General features: G+C 46.9%; 1 protein-coding gene across 1 annotated transcript in view; it reads right to left on the reverse strand.

The window, feature by feature from the left end:
• Positions 1-21,501, reverse strand: part of LOC142578521 (uncharacterized) — a 226,168-nt gene that overhangs the window by 112,411 nt on the left and 92,256 nt on the right. Inside the window, exons 7-8 of the mRNA XM_075687899.1 lie at positions 10,225-10,288; positions 8,119-8,282 (exon numbers count right to left, since the gene is read on the reverse strand). Coding sequence (XP_075544014.1) covers positions 8,119-8,282; positions 10,225-10,288 — 228 coding nt within the window. The remainder of the gene's footprint in view (positions 1-8,118; positions 8,283-10,224; positions 10,289-21,501) is intronic.

A 21,501-nucleotide genomic window follows, 5' to 3' on the forward strand; every position in this document is an offset into this window, starting at 1 on the left:
CCCCACGGACGTTACCTCGCCCACTCACCTTACCCTCTCTGACCTTTCGAAGAATCGTACCTATATATATATATATACTGTGCCGAGGAAACCATATGTCGTTTTGAGAAAGACAAGTCCACTCGCCGAAACACTGGCTCCTGCGGGCATCTCGTTCACGTTTTGCTCGTAGCCTGCTTGGGATTCTCAGTATGCTACACATGCTTTTTATTCTAGCATTTTTGTGCGCGTCTCTTTATTCTTTCTTCTCTTCCTCAAAACTTCTCTACTTACCTTGTACCGCTACCTATGCTTGTAACGGATCCGGCCATATCAATCTCTTTCCTGCTTTTTTTTAAACCAATGCTCTAAAGTTATCTTGCCTATCTCGACTGCTGACCGGTTGGTCCTTCCACCCACTTTAACACCAAATTATTTTGGATGGTCTACATTACCTACAGCTCTTACTGGGTGAATCTCTTTTCATTCCCTCAATATGTGTTGTGTGGTCTCCGGGTTTTTGCTTCGGCATACATATACCTCATCTAGTTGCGAATATTTGCTTCGGTCTGTTTTTGTCCTTAGGCAATGTGGTCTAGCCTCAAATAGCAAGGCATTGTCCTTTGTACTATCCTATATATTTTCCTATCTAATTTCTTTCTTCTGATTCTTTTAAATCTCCACGGTCTTCTTTGTTTCCATTTTTCGTATCCAATTCACTTTGTTTCTCTCAGATTCATTCTTATGACTTCTGGTTGTTTATTGACAGCTTCAATTGCCCTGTATTTGGCTGCCGACTTTCTTGACCTCTTCCTCCATTCTGTGTCCATGCTTTTCAGGTAAAGATACTTGCGCACTTTAGCCGTCATGTATTTTGATCGATGTTCCTGAGTCTTTCTGCACAACTAAGCTTGCTCTGCGGTTCTCTAACTTCAAACGAAGCCCAAGCGATATCACCTTGCATTGCCTCATTTGTGGTTTTGCCGTAGGCTCCCAAAGCCTACCGATCTTTGGTTAACTTCTGGCCCCGACAATATATCCGGTTTTGAGCACAGAATGCCATCAGCGAACGTTAGCGCTGGCACCATTAATCCATTGCAGATTCTACGCGTCACCTCATATTTACCCGCCGCATTGCTTATTGGTTTTGGTGTTGCGCTGCTAAGCACGAGATCACAGAATCCATTCCCGGGCATGGTGACCGAATTTCAGTGGAGGGAAAATGCTAAAACACCCGCGTACTTAGATTTAGGTGCAAGTTAAACAACCCCAGGTGACCTAAATTAATCCGGAAACCCAACTATGGCGTGCCTCAATCAGATCGTGGTTCTGGCACGTAAATCCGATGAATTATGTAAATTCACATTTATTGTTGCCACAGAGTGCTGTTTCATTATTGCTACATTCCGCTTCCCCTTTATTTTCAGATGAATTTGATGGGTGCTTGATTAAGTCTTTCTTTCGTTTATGTACATGCCGACGTATTGATATTGCTTGGTTATAGGTACGACTTGCTGTTGAATCAACACCACATACTTACTCATCTCTTCGTTAGAGAACATAATTCCGGATTTCTCAGTGCTAAACTTAACACCGGCATTTGTCGCTGCGTTGCCACACATATTTGCAAGTATGTGTAAATCTCTTTCATTGTCCGCTAGTAGCACTGTGTTATTTGCACACAACAGTCCGGGGACCTTCCGCTGCACGATTTGTTCTTTACGAACGTGCGATAAATTGGACAATAATTCACTGTTTTCCAATCGCCTTTGTAGGCCTTTAACGTAAAGTGTGAACAACAATGGAGACACATGATACCCTGGTTGAATCATTGCTCAATTTACACCTATTTCATACTATTTGTAGTTGGTTGTCTCTATATTGTCATAATGCGACGTAGATAAAGAGTAGGCAAGATTACATCTATAGAATACATCCAAGGAAGTCACATGCCAAGATGGCAGAAAAGCCACAACCACGAACGAGCTCTTACGATCGTCCTCCTGGTCGCCGTGCTGAGCTTCTTCTTCAGAATGACCTGTAACTATACATCACCCTCATCAGCTCCACGAAATTCTCATCGATGCGTTCGTGATTTACAACATGCGATAACTCCCTGTCTACGTTGTCGTAGGCTCCCTTAATATTGTTACAAGCACGGGGAAAAGGGGTTTATTTAGGCGTGCGAGAGCAGGAACGGCAGGCTACGAACAACAGGAATGGCCGCTGCACAGTCTTCGTTCTCCTCTTTCTTCCTCTTCTTGATCCACGCGTCCCTTTTACGCGCTTGGACGTAACAATATGTAGAAATGCTATCCTTAGAAATCTTTTCCACGCTACTGAAATCTCTACGCGGCGACGTTGTACAAATATATCCTCCAACCGTCTGCCTGGTCCGCACCCATTCTCTTGTTCCCCCAGTGCATCTATTTTTCCCATCCATTTCGACAGTTGTAGTTTAAGGCTTGCATTGCGATTCTCTAAATCACCGATGTGACTGTAACTGACACGTACCAGCTTGTCCTATACTTATCCCTTTTGCCTTTGCAGATGAGCTTCATCTTGCTTTCACGCCATCCAGCCGGAATTTCCTTCGTTTTAATCACTTGATCAGCGGAATTAGCCATCAGCACTTGCTTTTTGGATCGAGCTTTTTGATTAGCTGTTTTAGGATTTCATCGGGTCCCGCGCCAGTTATTCAGGATATTTTATTCCTCTTTTTAGAGTGCAGCTCTTAGGCGGCCGTTCCTGTGGTGTTCTCGTAACCGAGCGAACGAGCACAGCAAAAGCTGCAAGAGCGACCGCAGGGCGCAGCGGGGTATGAAACAGGCCTGCAGCGTAGAAAGCCCGAGGTGGAAAGTGGAGGAAGAGGGTGCAGCGCAACCATGAGGCAGAAAGCGGAACAGGAAGGTATGGCGAAAGCGTGAGAAGAAAAGCGCTGAAGAAGAGTAGGCATTTGGGTTGGTTAGTTCATTATTACGAGCAGTAAACCGCGCTAAACAAAAGGACGAAGAGAAGGACACAGACCGCAGCACTGACTAATAACCAAGTGCCGCAATGATCGCGCACGGCTTAATTCCGAAGCTTCTCACATTCAAATTAGCGGCGAAGCATGTGTAAGCCTCCTCTGCATTTCTCTCCTTCCGAAGGAGATAGCCTTCCTATGTCATTGATTGCCATTCATTGCTTCTAGGCATGCTGAATTCTGTTGCTTTTTGTTTTTGAGATAGCCGTGGAGTATATATATGCATATTGACACGTGTACTTAACTTTATCCACGTTTCGTCGCCTAAGAACAAGGACACTTGGGTTGTAAGTCAGCGCTGTGATCTGTGTCCCTCTTTTCTTCCTGTTCTTTAGCGCTGTTTGCTCCTCGTAAGAAAAGTGCAGTGCTGCGCAAGGTAGGCTCTCCGGCGATGATGGCTACGTGGTGACACCAGAGTAGCGTAGACAACTCACAGCATGTTGGCCTGCCCGCGCTGCGCATGCCAACATTTGGCTGCGCAGAGCAGTGTACGCATGCAGCAGTCTGCTGCAATGAGTGCGGGAAAGCGGGCAGATCGAGCTCTCACCCAACGGGGAGGCAAGCTATGTCCGCTTTTGGGTAAGCGGATTGCCCGTACGCGGGCAAGATCTGAATATAACTGGATCCACCAAAATGGCATCTGGGGATTTGCGCGGCGCTTTCGGCGCGGTGGTGGTAGCGGGCGGATTTGGCGTTTGCGCGCGCTCACGAGCCTGCTCGCGTGCGCCAACGGTGCACGCTCGAGACGCCGCTCGCTTTTCCTCGTCCCGCGCGCGCCGCTCCAGCTTTTTCGGCCGCAGTGCTTGTCCACCGTATCTCGTGCCGGCCTTTCTTCATCATCATCATCGTCCGCCTGGTTACGCCCACTGCAGGGCAAAGACCTCTCCCGTACTTCTCCAACTACCCCGGTCAAGTACTAACTGTGGCCATGTCGTCCCTGCAAACTTCTTAATCTTATCGCCATGCCGCTCTCTGCTACGCTTCTCTTCCCTTGGAATCCAGTCCGTAACCCTTAATGACCATCGGTTATCTTGCCTCCTCATTACGTGCCCTGCCCAAGCCTCCCCCCCCCCACATTTCTTTTTCCTGAATTCAACTAAGATGTCAATAACTAGCCTTTGTTCCCTCACCCAATCTGCTCTTTTCTTATCCCTTAACGTTACACCTATCATTCTTCTTTCCATAGCTCGTTGCGTCGTCCTCAATTTAAGTAGAAGCCTTTTCCTAAGCCTCCAGGTTTCTGCCCCGTAGGTGAGTACTGGTAAGACACAGCTATTTCACACTTTTCTCTTTAGGGATAATGGCAACCTGCTGTATGATCTGAGAATGCCTGCGGAACGCACCGCAGCCCATTTTTATTCTTCTTATTATTTCAGTCTCATGATCCGGATCCGCGGTCACTACCTACCCTAAGTAGATGTATTCCTTTACCACTTCCAGTGCCTCGCTACCTATCGTAAAAGGCTGTTCTCTTCCGAGGCTGTTAAACATTACTTTAGTTTTCTGCAGATTAATTCTTAGACCTACCCTTCTCCTTTGCCTCTCCAGATCAGTGAGCATGCATTGCAATTCGTCCTCTGACTTACTAAGCAAAGCAATATCATCAGCCAATCGCGTTACTAAGGTATTCTCCATTAATTCTTATCCCCAATTCTTCCCAATCCAGGTCTCTGAATACCTCCTGTAAACACGCTGTGAATAGCATTGGAGAGATTGTATCTCTCTGCCTGACGCCTTTCATTATTGGGATTTTCTTGCTTTGTTTATGGAAGACTACGGTGGCTGTGAAGCCACTATAGATATCTTTCAGCATTTTTACATACGGCTCGTCTACACCCTTACTTCACAACACTATGATTGGTTCCTTTTTGTTCTTCTTTTTGTTACACCGTTTTGTTCATTCACATTCCAACGCGTGCATACCGGCTGCGAAGACATATATACTGTTTCTTGGCGGTTTCCTTACTATGTGGTCCGCGCTGCCTCCTCACCGATGCTTGTGTGTATTTACACGCTGTTGACTAGTCGCCCTCTAGGAGGGCACCTGGATTCTCGTGTATGCTGTCGCGGATGTGCCCTCAATTGTCTGGAGTACCCGTTGGGACCGGGTATACCGCAATCAACCATGGATAATGCGAATGCCCCCACATTCCCCCAGGCAAATCTGGCTAGCACCCACGACGCGACCATCTGCTTGTTTAGTACATGGTCAGAGGTGACTTCACCTTTGGGATTATGTCTTAGCCGTACACGCATGATCACCGGATTCCAAACATGGCTCGCTCAGTCAATACCTTTCATGCCCTGGAAAATCCGCGGATCACGCTGCTGGCATACGCTCCTGGATTCGATCTTTTCCCTGTACATGTGTCCACATATTTGGAAGAGCTTGGCAGCGAGATGCTCGGGCAAGCGCTATTTTCGGCATTTACACCGCGCCTCAACAGCCGTTCGATTCATTTTTGGACGAGCTGTGTCAATGCTTCTGCCGTTACTGTCGAGCAATCTATCCTTGCCGACGACTTCAAGCGTGCGTTATGAGGGCCCGTTCCGATGATGTTCGCGGCGCATAGCTCGTGCACTGCTCGTGCGCCAAAGCACTGCGCGTCCTCAACGACCGCAATTCACTTCCGACATTGGTTCTGAGCAGCAGTTGCAGGAATAAGGACGTCCTTTATATATTTGCCGTTTCCATTGCAGGTTAATCTTCTGACGCTATTTTCTTCCTATTTCGCGCATCTACATCAATCGAAGTCATAGCGCTGGATCTTGACACGGACATGGAAGACGACAGGACGAGCGCTAACTCGCATGCTAACGCGTCAACTCTTGCTATAAAATTACATTTTTTCTTCACACTTGAACTGTTGTCAGTTAGTGTGGGGAAACACAACATCCAACAATCTAGAGCATATTCACTTGCTGCAGAAAAAATGTCTCGGACATACACATAATGCTCCCTACACTGCATCGACACTAACTTTCTTCATGAACATCGGTGTGATTCCAGCCTATTATCTGTACAAATATCGATTAAATCACGTCTATAAGGCGGAAGTCTAAGAATATTCTTACTCTGCATAAACTCGCCCAATTGCAAACTTCAGCACCAAATTATGTCACAAAACACTTCGAAGAGTGGACAGTACCGACACCACAGTCAAGCTATGGGAAGCAGTGCCTGAGGTATACATTACCCACAGTCCTAAATTATTACACTGCGGTTAGTTTCAATCTTTTCTCTTCGTCTCTCAATGAGCTCGGCTGATGTATGTGATTGCTTTGTAATACTTGTGTGACCATTCTATGTGTATTTTTCCATTGATGCTCTTCATGACTTTTGAGTCACGTATATGATGTGCAATATTATGTATGTACGGTATACATGTGTATATTTTGAATGAATGAAAAAATGTGATGTTGCCTCTGCCCAAATGAGGGATGGTGGACTCGTCAAGCTGTCCAATGGACAGTTTTTTCTTCCGCCACCCCTCATCTGTGCCTCACGAGATGGGGACAAACTTTCATTTCATTTCATAGCTAGCGCACGTCGTGTCGTCTTTCATGTCTGCGTCAAGATCCAGCGCTATGATTTATATTGATGCAAAGAACGAACTAGCCCAAAAATCTGCATCCCTGGCGCATCTATATCTGCGGCTGCTGCTCGCTGGTGTTTCCTTGACTTATTTATTGCACTATAACAAGAGTTCAAAAGCTGAACTGGCTAAAAAACTTGGGCAACTTGAATCAGTGCTTAATAATAAGCTCGACAACCTTGCTGAAGACCTTGCTTCTAAAAGTGCAAAACAACTTGATGAGCAGAGTCTCGGTAACCTCGCGTCTATGGCTGACAGTGTGCGTTACATGAGTGAGCAGTACGATAAAGTGCGGACGACTAGGGAGTGGTAAATTCAAACGAAGATTTTAGGGCTGAAAATTAAGCACTCGTCAGGCGAATTGCTGACATGGAGCAATACAGCCGGTTAAATAATGTTGAAATAAAAGGCATTCCGTGTACAAAGGGCGAGGATTGCGCTCTCATCTTGAAAACAATTATGGAATGGAATGAAATTATGGAATTATGGAATGTGTTTTTTTTTCTTTGGGGGGGGGGCGGGAACTAGTCAAGCTGTCTGTTTCAGCTTTTTTTCCCTTACCTCCCCCAGCACGTTGATGGAAAAAAAATAAAGGTTATTATTATTATTATTAATTACTGAAGTTGTTGAATGCCTCAATTCATCGTCAGACATCAACGGAGTTCACTGTGTTACCAGCAAGACAGTTCTATGGTCATCATGGCTTATGTCCATTAAACTCATCATCATCATCATCATAATCAGGACCATCATCATCATCTTAAAAGCGCATGGCGTCAAAAAGACTGGCAAAAGATCTGCTGTTTGGAATCTTTTCTAGCGCACTGATGAAAAGTCTAATTGCGTCACATAACAATTATCCTTAATGACGTGTGTATTTCCTCCATGAAACGCTGTTGGTGCTCCTTCCCTCTCAGAAATAGAATATGATAATGCTCCAGACCAACAAAACTACTGAGCTGGCAATGTTATTGAAGGAAAATGCGAACATGACTGATGAACGAGAGTGTTTATTTGGGTTTGTTGTTGAAACATCGACCTACATTCATCCGCCGTGGTTGCTTAGTGGCATTGTGTCCTTGCTGCTGAGGTCGCGGGATCGAATGGCGGCCCGGCGGCCGCATTTCGATGGGACCGATTTGCAAAAACACCCGTGTACTTAGATTCAGGTGCCCGTTAAAGAACCCCAGGCGGCGAAAATTAATGCTGAGTCCCCACTACGGCGTGCTTCATAATCAGATCGTAGTTCTCGCAAGTAAAAGTCCTTAATTTAATTTTTAAATCGACCTACAAAACAAACACCGCAGAGAAGAGGACTGCGAGAATGCCGATGTTGTTTTTCTCCTATCATTGCTCTAATCGCAGTTTGCTCATTGTGTTGATAACTGACGACCATGATTCCTATATGAGGAAATTACGCATGTCCTACAGACTTTAAAGGTTACAAGGGTGCACGTGATCCCGCAGCCGGAATAGCCTGGCGAATATGCCGTCCACGTTCGTTTAAAAGCGACTCACCGAAAGACGAGCGCTGGGGCCCTGGAGTTGAGCAGCAGGCCAATCTCCTCGAAGGTGAGGAAGAAAAGCAGCTCGCCGCTGGGCAGTCGTCCCTCGCGCACCATGCGCTGGCCCAGCTGCTGGCACACGAGGCGCAGCTGGTGCATGGTGCGCAGCACAGCAGACTACGCCGACAAACACATACATATCATAATAGTGGCTGGAGTCGCCGCAGTCGTAACGCGAAGCTACATAGGAAACCCCTACGAGTTTCTCAGCAAGCAAGCTTCTAAGTTGAGCAAAAAGTTGATCCCATTAGTGCTCACGAGGACTTTTTTTTTTTGCGCAGCGCTTTTGAGTGTCAACTGAAATGGCGCCGCAAATTCGGGCGATAATGATTTCGAAACTGGAGCTCGTTTCATGATTGCTACCCACTGCACATGCCTGGAGTGTTAAACGACTTCAATGCAGCAACAGCAACTAGTTGTCCTGTCATTAGATAATTACATATTGATTGCCAAACATTACCTCATTCTTCTTAATGAGTAAAACTGTTCCAGAACATAATGCCTACGGATGAGATGAAGCCTCTGCATTAAGCAATATCCACGGAGCTCGCATACATTATTTATAAAACTAAAATTCATCAAAGTGGAGCTTTGAGTCCATCTGCGAAATGAAGAGATATATAGCAATTAATTATGATCATAGGGTACGAAAACAAATAAATGATCAAGAGAACACGGGACGTCCTCTATTTCGCAAATTTCATATTCGTATTCCTGCATGCTTGATTGTCAGTATTGCCTTCCAACTTTCCGAATTTGCTATCTTTTTCGGGCTGTGAGACCACTTACTTTCAGCATTTTCTTGCGACAAGCATTTGGGCTCGTACGAGGCTCGGAGCATCCCACGTGATTCCTAACTTGTCTTTCTTTTTGGTATTTTTTCCGGCTGCTGTTATCAGTGTAACAGTGTCTTGGACAGCAGTGTGGCAACATTTCTTACGTAGACTAATGGTGACGTGAATTTTCAGTTTATGTAGAGACTCTGGCAGCCCCCTCTAGAATGCGCTATGGAAGGCATCTCAAGTACACCACTGTTTCGAGACTGTTGCTTGAGCAATTGACAATTGACAAAAACTTTATTGAAGTGTCCTGAGGAACATGATTCGGGGGAGTCCAAGGCTGGCCAATCAAGTTGGTGGCCCCGCCCGCAATGGGATTGGGAGGTGATGACTCTCTGGAACGTTGCGGGCCCTCTGGACAGCCTGTACTTGCTTGAGCAAGCGTCCTTACTTTGTAGGAGCAAGACACGTAAACCGGTAAGTGGAGGAGTGGCGACGCCTAAAGCCCCTTCGTAATGTAGTGGCACTCTCCTCCTCCGCCTTCACTCCTCCTCCTTTCTCTCTTTCACGCTGCCTCCTCGACCGTGGCGCCGCCTACACTGCTCGAACGTCGCAACGGCGCCAACATGCGCTCCTCGCCACTCCGTAGGCGCTTCTCGAGCAAAAATGGCGCTGATGCATGGCGCCAAGGCCAATAGCGACGCGGCGTCGGCCTCGGCCAGATCGCGCGAGGAGGGGACGGCATTCGTCAAAGCGTGGCACTACTTTACGAAGTTCAAGGGGTTTTAGCGACGCCTGCTCAAGGCTTCTGTAGCTTTCACTCGGCTAATGCCAATTCCCGTTATTAGCGCGAGTACATAGTCCAGCTCTTCCTCATTTATTGTGGTGGTGTTTAGGAATAATAATAATAATAATAATAATAATAATAATCTTTATTTATATATGATTACAAGGAATACAAGGTACGCGGACCTGTCGAAGCCTCAATTGCTTGTGTGACTGGACGCGGCAGCGTCAGGAGTAGCGATAAGGCGTGAGTATGTACAGGCATTACCTTACTATAGACAAAACATTGTGCAAAAAAATTTAATTCAGATTATTCCAACGAACAGTGAACATTTTTCGCGTTTATATAGAAACACAGGTCAAGGCAACCACATTATGTCAAATAAACAAACACCTATACTATAGACAAAGGTAAAACTTAAATGGAAGATGATAATAATAATAATAATAATAATAATAATAATAATAATAATGTTCTCGACGTCAATACTCACCTTCGCGGTCTCTAGTGCTGCAACTGCTGCTCTAGCTTTCGGTATGACCACCTTCAATATGAGCCTGCAAGGAGGTTATTACGCTTCAGGAGAGAAGAAATGAGATGCTTGTGTCAAGGCTTCGTGACCGAAAATAATTAGAATGTGGCGGAACGACGGATCGCAAAACTAACTAATTATTGCACTCGGGCAAAACGACAGTGATGAGCACATGCGTCAATCGTCGAAATCTAATCTACAGGGCCGACGCGTCGACTATTTATATATGACACGTTGAAGCTTCCACCGTAATATAGTGCTCGCATACCATGCAAAAAGTACAACGCTACTCGCGTCACGCACACACACTCTGATTATTCATGGTGGGCCGACAACATACGCAACAGATAATCGACTACTATAATCAAGAATGTTCTGATACGTGTGTGTGCATCTTGCGCCGGGCAAACACATTCGACATTTGTTCTCCGGTTATAAAAAAAATGATAATCAAAGGGGCGTGTCACTGTGAACTGAATACATGTTGGCCACCCATAAAAAATGGCATGTTTCTAGCAAATGTGTCTTTCACCTGTATTTTTGTTAGTGTACACATATATCTCGGAAGAACAAATTTATTGTCCATGCGGAACATTTGAATGACTGGATGGATGGTGCCGAGATAGATGGCTAGAGTCAGAAAAAAATATTGCAACGCACAAACAAATGTCCAAATCCTTGACATCGCAGTCAACATTTGGAACAAAAGACTGAGTTGTCCATGCAATAAAGAACGTACAAGTGCAATGTCAACAGAAATCTGGTAAGAGGAGGAACAGATAGGAACCAAAAACAAAACTGACATAGTGTTCACAAATCGGTCGCAAATGACCACAAAAAGCCGATTAACAAAGTTTTCAGGACTTCAATAAAAGTGCAGTGCGTAGCCCACTCGTGTGAAAGACGTCCTGAAAGTGTTCGCTGAAGTGCACTGTTATTACTGTCAACAGTTACCGTGCCTGTATTTAAGGCGGTGCTGAAGAGTTAACTGCAACAGCTACGATTTCACCTCACATATCTCCGCAAACATTAAAAAACAGTCAGTTTCGCCCAAAAGACGATTTACATAGCGATAATAAAAAATTAATTTTAAAGAAGTAATAAGAAAGAAGGCAAGTTTGGTAGCTTTAATGACCACGTAATTTGCACTAGACATTCGCGTACTAGCTATAAACAAGCATGATGTTACGCGCAACAAGACCAACATGAACTGACCTCATTCGATGACCGCAAGCACTCATTGTGACGACGCTAGCACGAAGAGCCGCGCCGGCAGAAGGAAGCGAACACTTCGTGCTTCCGGTCACTTCACCGCGTTTAGATTACGCAGCATTCCACACCAGGCGGGCAGGGAGACAGATCTCATCAAGCCGCTCGTCATCACGGCTGGCCTTAGCTTTGACGTCCACAACAGATTACATCGATATGGCGCGTGGGCGGCGCGGCCCTCAAGCGAAAGCTCAGGCACGTGCACCGACGGACAGGTTCGAATAGTAGCGCGCTATCCTCCCTTAGCTCGATCACATGATCTCGGACAATGCGCGCGCGGGAGGACGGCACACACCGAACCATTCTTAACTGCTAACACTCGCACGGTTGCCCTCGCATTCGCAACATAGTGCCCGCGGGCCACTCATTTTATTGCGAAAACAATTGCATGGTTAATCCAGGCGTATTCCAGCCGTCGTCGTTGCCATGATGTTCCGTATGAAGTCCAACTGCGATAGCATCAAGGCCAGGCGCTGTATTATGGAGGAAGGAAAAAGACTGAGGAGAAGCCCTACCTCGTCCGCGCGCTAGGAGAAAAGTGTGGAGGAGTGTAGACGTGGTAAGTTTTCCTCTTTTTGATTGTTTTTTCTATTGCTGTAGCGGCCATGCTTTCGGGCCGCAACTGTGGCTTTGTCATGGTTCTCTCCACTCACACGCGTTGCTCTGTAGGTTTCGTACCGTGGCAAAGGCGTCGTGTGGGCTAGTTTGCATTAGTCTCCGTGTTTTGTTGCGATGTGTTATCTAGACCGTGCTGTCCCGGATGTAGTCGTAGCACGGTGGGACAGGAGGAACTAAAGCTCCTGAAATGAATGCGCATGCAACGCTGTATGCAATCTACCGCGCCATGGCAATGGAAACGGACGAAGGAATATCCGCGAGAAATTTGGCCCGTTTCGGCATAATCATCTTAACGTGCCATTGCAGGCCGAAACCGAAGCGTTTCAGAATCTGTACAATGAACGCCTTGCTGATCAGTGATTCCTGCTTTTGACAACGCATGGTGCATTTGCGGAACCTATAGAACGTACGTTATGCAAGAATGCATTGTCCTGGTTTTAGAACATTCGTGTTCAGTAACAACTTGTGTTTGTGCATATTAAAATACATGTTGCTCAACTATTGCGTGGTTCTTGCAGTACTCGCGACAGCGCAAAATCTTTTAAGCTGAGCACGTTCGAGGTACACATTCATTTGCACAGATTTACCACAATACACGTGCTGACAGAGCGTTACGCAGGAAATCTGCATTTTGCTGCCCTTGGCACTGTGCGCCGGCCAGTCGACGCTTCAGCCGGGAAGATGGGAAAGAAGCGGCTGCTTTGACTTAAAGAACGAATCCTCCTTACTGCAGGCGTATCTTATCTGTGCGTGCAGGAAGCGCAGGGAAGTCAAGGTTAGCGGATTCAATGCAAGAGTGAGCAAGCTCCACAGATCGTACGCCTGCGAACACATCAAAGGCCGGGTCCATGGTTGCACATAGGCTAGGTCTACGCGCGTACTGTTTTGCACCGTGCGCCGGCTATCACAAAAATTTGGTTCCGTGAAGCTGCGCTTTGCAGAAGCATTGACATCTGGGCCCGTTGGTACATGGAGGAAAAAAAACAGTCACAAAATACAAAGGACAAGAAGAGCCGTTCACACCACGACTGGGTGGTGCGAACCCAGTCTTTGTGGTGTGAACAGCTCTTCTTGTCCTTTGACTTTTGTGACTGGTTTTTCCTTCAAGCTTAACTTACCATGGGAAGAAGGCACTTCAGGCTGCAGTCAATGTACCGAAACACGGAGACACAAATGACATTCTGCCTCCTCGCCGGTGCGCTGCCGTAGTAATGCGCGGTCGCCCGAAATTTGTTCAATAACGCTCGACAATTCCTCAAGCCACAGCGAGAACACGCGTGTGCCCTCATAAACTCCAGATGGATCGCAAATAGCTTGGTGTGGAGTACGTGTCGCCAGTGCATTCTTGCATTGCAGTGAGAATGCGTACATTTTTTTTTTCGTATCGCCAGACGTCTAGCTCGCAAGTCTGTCTGAGAGCCCCAGGCAGTCCATGCCCAGAAAAGCAAGTAGAAGGGAGCGATAAAAGTGACTATTTAAAATAAAGAACACGCAAGAACTGGGCAGCGGCCGGTACCTGAAGTTGATGCAAACATCTATATTGGCTGGGCTGGTAAACACGTTTATTTTCAGAAAAGCCGATAACAGCAGCCGGTTCGACCTCACGGCCCCATTTGCAATGTTCATTATGAACTTCTTTCAACTTGACTTCGGCAACGGTAATGCGATGAGACAGCTCGATTGTATCCTTTTGTTTAGTATTGCAGGGAACGCGTGCATCCGAGCCGCCCGTTGCGCGCAGTGCGGTGTGGTCTCGCGAGAAATGTAAACAAGAGAGATGAACTTGTCCGACATGATGGCAGAGCAACGCCAACTTCCGGCTTCACTTAGTTTAACAAAGGGTGATGTCACGGCCCCTCCTGTTTTTTCCTTCCTCCATGCGCCGTATGCTGTAGGTGTGAGCGAAAGCGAGCCCAGAAGGATAGTGGCTTCATGCAGCACTGTATTCTCGCGCTTGCATGGGAGGAAGTCTGTGTGGGTCCACGATGTTTTCTCGCGCGCGCAAGGGGAGGGAGCGCGGAGAAGTGCGCGGGCTAGGAGGGAGAGGTTAGGGAGCAGGTTAGTGCGCCTCTTGTCTTCTATTCCAGCTGCGGTGGTTGAGCGCGGCTTCACGTGTCTTGGAGGCGATCTGCTCAGGGTTTGAAGGCTGATGGCTTTGTGTGCGCTGTGGTTTAGCGCGCCTTGCTGGCGCCGAAGCGAGAGGCAGGACGAAGGGGAATCCACTCGCCGCTGCTGCCGCCTTCATCATGCGAGCGAGTACTCTGACAGCAAGTGTTCACGCTCATTGAGTGATATGTGTTTCTGTTCACCTGTCTGGACTTGATAACGTGCTTTTTATGTAATTGTCATAGCGAATGTTTACAGCAGTTTGTGTAGCTTATAAAATGAATAACCTTGCTTCGGTTAGATGTCTAATAATTTGCTACCGCAATCAATGCTTCGCCTGTCGGCCGAAACTGTGGCTTCAGTTAGTGGCCTTGGCATTATAAGGAAATTCAGGACTACGGCGATATTTCCCCTTGAGTGTCCGCATATTTGCCATTGAAATACAGTTCCGAACCTCCCCTTTCCGTAAGGTGTGGCTCCGGGCGAGTTTGTTTTGCATTATTAGGACCAGCGCGTAACAGCTACGCCTCAAAACACACAAGAGGAGAGGCGCGGACTTCCAACTGCCCTTAATTATAGCCAAAATAATATTTATACTGATGCCTGGTGGGCTGACGCCGCGCATAAAGAAACATGCCAGCAAGAAGAAACGCATGAAATGAAGAAACCAGCCAACAAAAGATGAAATTCATATATAGATGTCCTGCCGCCAAATTAAAACCTACTGCACACGTGAAAGATAATGTAGTTCTGTTTTGGACAACCACGAAGGCTTGCTTGGGCATTCATCGCCTAGCTTCACGATGTCTTGATATTATATAACTTCCCATCTAGGCAGTTCAGTGGTAATTTTAACAATTCCTGTGACTTCAAAATGAGGTTGACATGCACTGTGTTTGCAATAGGAGGCTAAAAAACTTTGGGGACACTTACGCTTCGCCTTTAACACTGGAACGCGGCAACATTAGAAGATTATATAGTGTTTCTCCTGCTTCCTGGAAACTGCAGCTTATGTAACCTTAACGTTTACCGGGAAATGCTGGCAGCGAACGCTATGCACGAAGACAAGTTTTCCGTTAGCAACACGACCTTTTGCGTGGGCCGCGGATGGGCAGAGGCGAGCGCCATGTGGATGGTGCTGCAAGGAAGCGGGCGCGCCGCTCTGTGAATGGTAGAAGCGCTGGAGAAGAGGTTTGTGCTGGAGTTTCCGCGTAATTATGTTTTCCCGTGCATTCAAATTACAAAGTGTAAGTCGTAATTTACACTTTTTCTGGCGCGTTTTACTCTGAGAAATTCAATTAATTTAGTAACACGGAGGGCCGGCGAGGTTGAGTATGCGTGGTTCGGAATGATTTATCCCCCACAAGACGTTCAACGTCGGACGCGGGACGCCGGATTTTCTGCGGCACGGGGCCTTTGACGCTCTGAAACTGAAAACGCCATGTTCCCGCAGCCTACCATTTAGGTCCTCCTCGTTTGTCTCTCGTACTTCTTTCCAGAGTACAGGACGACTACGTAGGCCACACCTAGAGTTGCACGAAACAAACCTGCTCCTGTGCTTTGCTTGGCGCGGATTGTCTTCAGTGGACTCCCACGTGGCTTCGAACAGGTGTCGAAGTTGTCGGGAACTGAAAACACAACTTGGACGCTCACCCTTCCCAGGATACATTATACCAAGTATGACACAGGTTGTGGATAGGAAATAATGGTCACTATTTCCTTTTTGCCATGATCCACCTTGATTACGACAAAAGAACTGAGCGGGTTGGTGGGCATTCAGGATGTGCTTTTGCGCAGCGGTCACAAATCGACGAGGACGAAGCAGAAACACGCGGAACAGGCGCTGACGTTTAATGTGAAAAAACATTAAGAAAGAAAACAATCCGCAATCTTTGAACACATGACGAACCACTGGAAGCGTTGCTGTCTTCTTGGCGCATAGTCCAATCTAAAGTCCAACACTAGCTTCTACCTGACGCTGGTATACGTGCTCAATAAATAATCAAATTCCTCGAGCCATTGCCTCATAAACGTCAGTTGAAAGTTACCGCCTGTCCTATGTGTTTCTGCTTCGTCTTTGTCGATTTGTGAGCGTTGCACAAAAATTTGCCTGGATTCCTGTGCAAAGCCTAGTGCGCGTCCTTGAAAGACTATCCGTGCCAAGGCTAGCGCATAAGGAAGCTTTTTTCATGGAATGTACGTGTGACCAACGAGAACGCTCGGTCCTGCGGAAAGAAGAGCACTAGCCCACGAAATATTGCTGGGCAGGCCAAGGTGTGGCTTCGCTCCGCGGAGCGCGAGTACACCCAGCACGGCTGAGTATCGGAGCTGATTTGGCCAGGAACAGCGACGACTACAGGCGTGTCTTGGTGACGTCTGCTAGATTCCTTGGGCCCACCAAGCCTGCGTTTCGTTGCGGTGGAGTGAACTTGATGTAATCTCAAGGAAACAAAACCGCTTGAGAATGCTAACGTGAATTGGGGGGGGGGGGGATCAAATTGATTTTTCTTTGAAGTGTGCCAGAAATTTTGCCGCTGCGGTCCATGTTCTAGCTCATATATTATTGGCCTTGCTATTGTTTGTCACCTAACAGTTCTGTATCTTTATACTAAAACTAATGAACATCAACTTGACCTAGTTGAAAAATACTTTCCTTTATTAAAAAAGCAGTGCCCAGGGCTCACTGGTGCTCTGGGCGTCTCGCTGATATGTATTTTTTTACGTTTTTTGCCATTTTCGTGACAGCCATTTCGTTAAGGATAAGCAAGAAGCCGCTCCCACGACCAGCTGAACGAGATCAGTCATGTGCTCTATCGCGCATTTTTGGACGACGTGCCTTTACAGGCTCTGATTAGCTCGATTCCTGGGAGAGCTCAACGCCAGAAATGATGGGCTCTGAGAATGAGTACACCGTAGCCATGGGCTGCCGTATGGAGAAGATGCGCCGTGTGTTGACTGAGACGACTTCACCGAATAATAGTAAGGAGAAATTTCTCATGGTTTCTTACGTGCCGCTCTCTACGTCACACAGCATGAACACCCTCAGCAGGCAGTTTTTAACCAAATATTTTGGAAGTGTGGCTCCTGGGCAAATCAGAGAGATCTGGATCAATGCTCGCAAGACCATACTGACGATAGATGTGAAAATTCCGCAACACTGGAGAAGGTTAAGACCATTCTACAGTTAAGCGCAATCCCCGTCCGCTCCTTTATTACTTACAGGAAGGACAACGACTGGTGTTATTTCCGACGTGGCGCTTGAAATCAAGTATTCGGACCTCAAGAGTCTTTTGAGGTCATCTGTGTGCATTCTTGAGATTCACCGCTTGGAGAAATCCCGATGTATCAAGTTATTATTTGCTTCTTCGACATTACCAGCGTCTGTCAAAATGGGCTGCGTAATGCATCCTGTACGACAATATGTTCCGAGGCCTCCTCAGCGCCGAAAATGTCTAAAGACAGAACACGTGAGCGCTGTTTGAAGAAGTAAAGCCACCTGCTCGCGTTGCGGTGGAGAGCATAATACCATCGACTGTGATGCGTCTTTATTTAAATGTCCCAATTGTACTGGCTCTCACGAAGCAACTTCGAAGGAATGCCCGAAGATGAAACCAGAAGTTCCTATTCTTCGAATAATTGCAAGAGACCAATCTTCACGGAAAGAGGCTGCTCAATCTGTTCGCCAGAGTGACCAATGCTCTCGAAAGAAGCGCCAAAAATGCGTTTCAGAAGAACTACACAGCGGCGCGCAGGCGCCACGACCACCTCTGCCTGTGCGTGCATCGAAAACGGTAAGAGCGCCTACTGCAATTTTAAGGTCGTTGAGAGCACGCGGCGAATATTCACCTCCACAGGCTTATACAGACACGGAATGGCCTTTGATGCCCTCTAGGCCGACGGCCATGCCAGCGAGCCCTAGTGATCTTCTGCGCCATGAAGCTAACAATGATAAGGCCAATGAAACCGGTGACACTACGGGAAGGCAAGTAGATGGACACAATGAGAAGTAAAGCGTTCAGAAAATGCTGAAGCACCTGGTAGGGTGAATGTGCGTGATTCTCGGTGGTCTCCAGAATGCGGCCGCTAAAAGTGCCCTGCAGGTGCTTCCCGTGCTGGAGCCGCTCATTGCAACTCTTTACGCGCTGTAAACTTTCTTTAGCGCTCAGCTTGTGCTGCTCACGCAGAGAAGGCCAACACACCAGCTTCGCCTTAGGGCCCTTAACTTTAAGTTCACTTGAACTGGTGACTACAGACTAGATACGGAACCCGATAGTGGCTTCATGGAGAAGGTTCCTAATGTTTATCATCAGAATGTTGAACTTGCTTTCGCCGTTGGGCATCCCTCTTTCTATGTCATCATCATTCGTCATCACACATTTGTGTCCCCGTTCCCCCTCCCCCTGTGCAGAGTGGCAGGCTAGACCGCGTTAGCTGAGGGCAACCTCACTGCCTTCTTTCAAAGAAATTATCTCTCTCTCTAATATTATTGAAAATGAATTAGGGCACACGTCCACGAAATGCGTAATAAAATAGTTAACTAGCCAGCGCTCTCTCAAACGAATTACGTTTTCTCCACACGTTTCGTAGCAGTTGGTTGAGGTTTATGTTGAAATTGATCTAAGAAAGCTTTTTTTCGTTCAGATATGCGTTCAGAAAAAATGAAATGACGAGCTAAAAATAATCCTTTTCGAATAGAATAATAATTGATGTAGCCATTTTTTCTAGCAGATGTATCGCCGAGTAAAGTTACGTTACGAAGAAGTATGTTCTGCAAAATCGTTTCGTTCTTTGACAGTGCAGCGAAATAATTTTCATCCTTAATAGTTCAATGTACGAACTTGTGTGCACAAAGAAAAGGCATAACGCAGCGTCGTCGATCGCGACAAGGAAACTAACTGTTGGCGAATCCTAACTGAAGCGGGTTTCCTTGGGCCGTTGCTTATACATGGCGTGGAAATTTTCTGCTGACGTCAGAGATTGGGCTAGTTAGTTTTGCCATGAGTATAAGTATACCAATGCGACTCCTGGATTTGATTGATGATTGATGTATGGGGTTTTATTGCGCAAGGGCCGCGTAGGGCCAAAGAGCACCATTCATATGGTGATGGGTTTTCAATGAATCGTTTGTGAAATGGTGACACGTTATTTGAATGGTGGATGTGGCATGGCTATAGAAAGGCCTAAAATCAGTCGCTATAAATTGTGCACAATATATTAGTAAAACAATGACAATGACCAGAACTCTTAACTATGACACTCTCTTGTTACGCACGGGTGTTTTAATAGAGCGTATAAATGAACGCAGTACTGTTGCCTCAACAGGGCCCTTGAATGCAAGGGTCTGAAGACACGTGCTGTACTGGATGTACCGAAAGCTACAGCAGCCTCTGGTAAGCAGCCGTACTACGTAACATTTGCTTCGATAATGTGCAATGTAAGAGTGTCATTTAAAAAGATAAAACTGATTTGGTGTCAAATAATGCGTCCGCGCCAAGAAACTCTACTGGATGTAAAGGCATATGCGGTCGATATGCCAAGGGAATTAGTTTTTCCTCTCGAATTCTGCTTCCCCACACTCCACAAAGACGTGGATAGCCGTCAATCTTTCAGAACATCTAGCACATGTAGGAGGTTCATCACCAGTCACCAAGAAGTTGTGTGTACCGTATCTGCACCCTATTCTTAGTCGACCGAACACGACATTGGTTCCTCGTGATCTTATTATTGATGGGGAGGTGCTTAACTGTGGCCTGATTAAACGCAGCTTATATGACGCCTGGGAATCGCACAAGCGGACAGCTATGGAGGAGTTGAAATATTTTGTTGCTGTGGCTGTGGCGATTTCGCAGCGAGCACATTACCCTCGATGCCCCTGTGCCCGGGCATCCAGCATATAATGACAAGTTGATTGCATGCAACCCGCCGTGGTTGCTCAGTGGCTATGGTGTTGGGCTGCTGAGCACGAGGTCGAGGGATCGAATCCCGGCCCCGGCGGCCGCATTTCGATGGGGGCGAAATGCGAAAACACCCGTGTGCTTAGATTTAGGTGCGCGTTAAAGAACCCCAGGTGGTCGAAATTTCCGGAGGCCTCCACTACGGCGTGCCTCATAATCATAAAGTGGTTTTGGCACGTTAAACCCCAAATATTATATTATATATTGATTGCATGCATAAACAGCACATAAGAGTGAAATCGAGGGTTCGACGGAAGCCCGTCTGGTCGGGATGAAGCATTGAAGAAATAAAACGAAGGACACCGACCAACATAGAAGTGCTAAAAAATGAAAAAAATTTTAAAAGACGTTTCGGCTTCGCTACGGAAGCCTTGTTCACAATGGGATGACGGAAGGTTCATGGAAGCTTATGTATGCTTTAGAATGTGACGTAAGCAGCGCGTGTATGACGGGGGGAGGGTTCCCTCATTTCGATTAAGCGTGTGACGTGTTTTTTGGATCTCCAGTGATTCCAGATACAGACGCGATTTTTGGTTTCTTTCTTGGCCGATAATTCTCGAGCGATCCCAGTCTATATTGTGGCCCGTTGCATCCGTGTGCTCGGCAAGGGCATTCGACACTGTACGCTTCTTTTCGACATCTTTCTGATGCTGCCTCAGTCTCTGTTTGAAGTTGCCCGATTCACCGATGTATGCGTAGTCACAATCTGCGCAGGGTATCTTATAGACCACGCCGGGAAACGATTCTCTCGGAAGCCTGTCCTTACCGCCGACGAGCGCTTGCCTCAGCTTACATACGGGCACGTGCCCCACCTCAACGTCATAACTGCGTAGAACGCGAGACAAGGTTTCGCTTATCCCTGGAACGTAAGGTATGGCAGCACGCTTTCTTGGTCGGGGATTGGTCGGACGAGCAGGATTGGACAGACGGCGCTCCACAGCAGTCAAAAAGGATGTGGGGTAGCCGCTTGCCGAGAGATCACCTCGCACGTGGTCCAAGTCAGTGGAACGGACTTCTGCTGTGGTGCAAATGCGGTTCGTACGGTTGAGCAGTGAGGCAGCAACCGACCTTTTGTGAGCGTCTGGATGAACGGATTGAAAGTGTCGAATGCCCTTGCCGAGCACACGGATGCAACGGGCCACAATATAGACTGGGATCGCTCGAGAATTATCGGCCAAGAAAGAAACCAAAAATCGCGTCTGTATCTGGAATCACTGGAGATCCAAAAAACACGTCACACGCTTAATCGAAATGAGGGAACCCTCCCCCCGTCATACACGCGCTGCTTACG

Source organism: Dermacentor variabilis, chromosome 4, assembly GCF_050947875.1.
Source record: "Dermacentor variabilis isolate Ectoservices chromosome 4, ASM5094787v1, whole genome shotgun sequence".
Taxonomy (NCBI): domain Eukaryota; kingdom Metazoa; phylum Arthropoda; class Arachnida; order Ixodida; family Ixodidae; genus Dermacentor; species Dermacentor variabilis.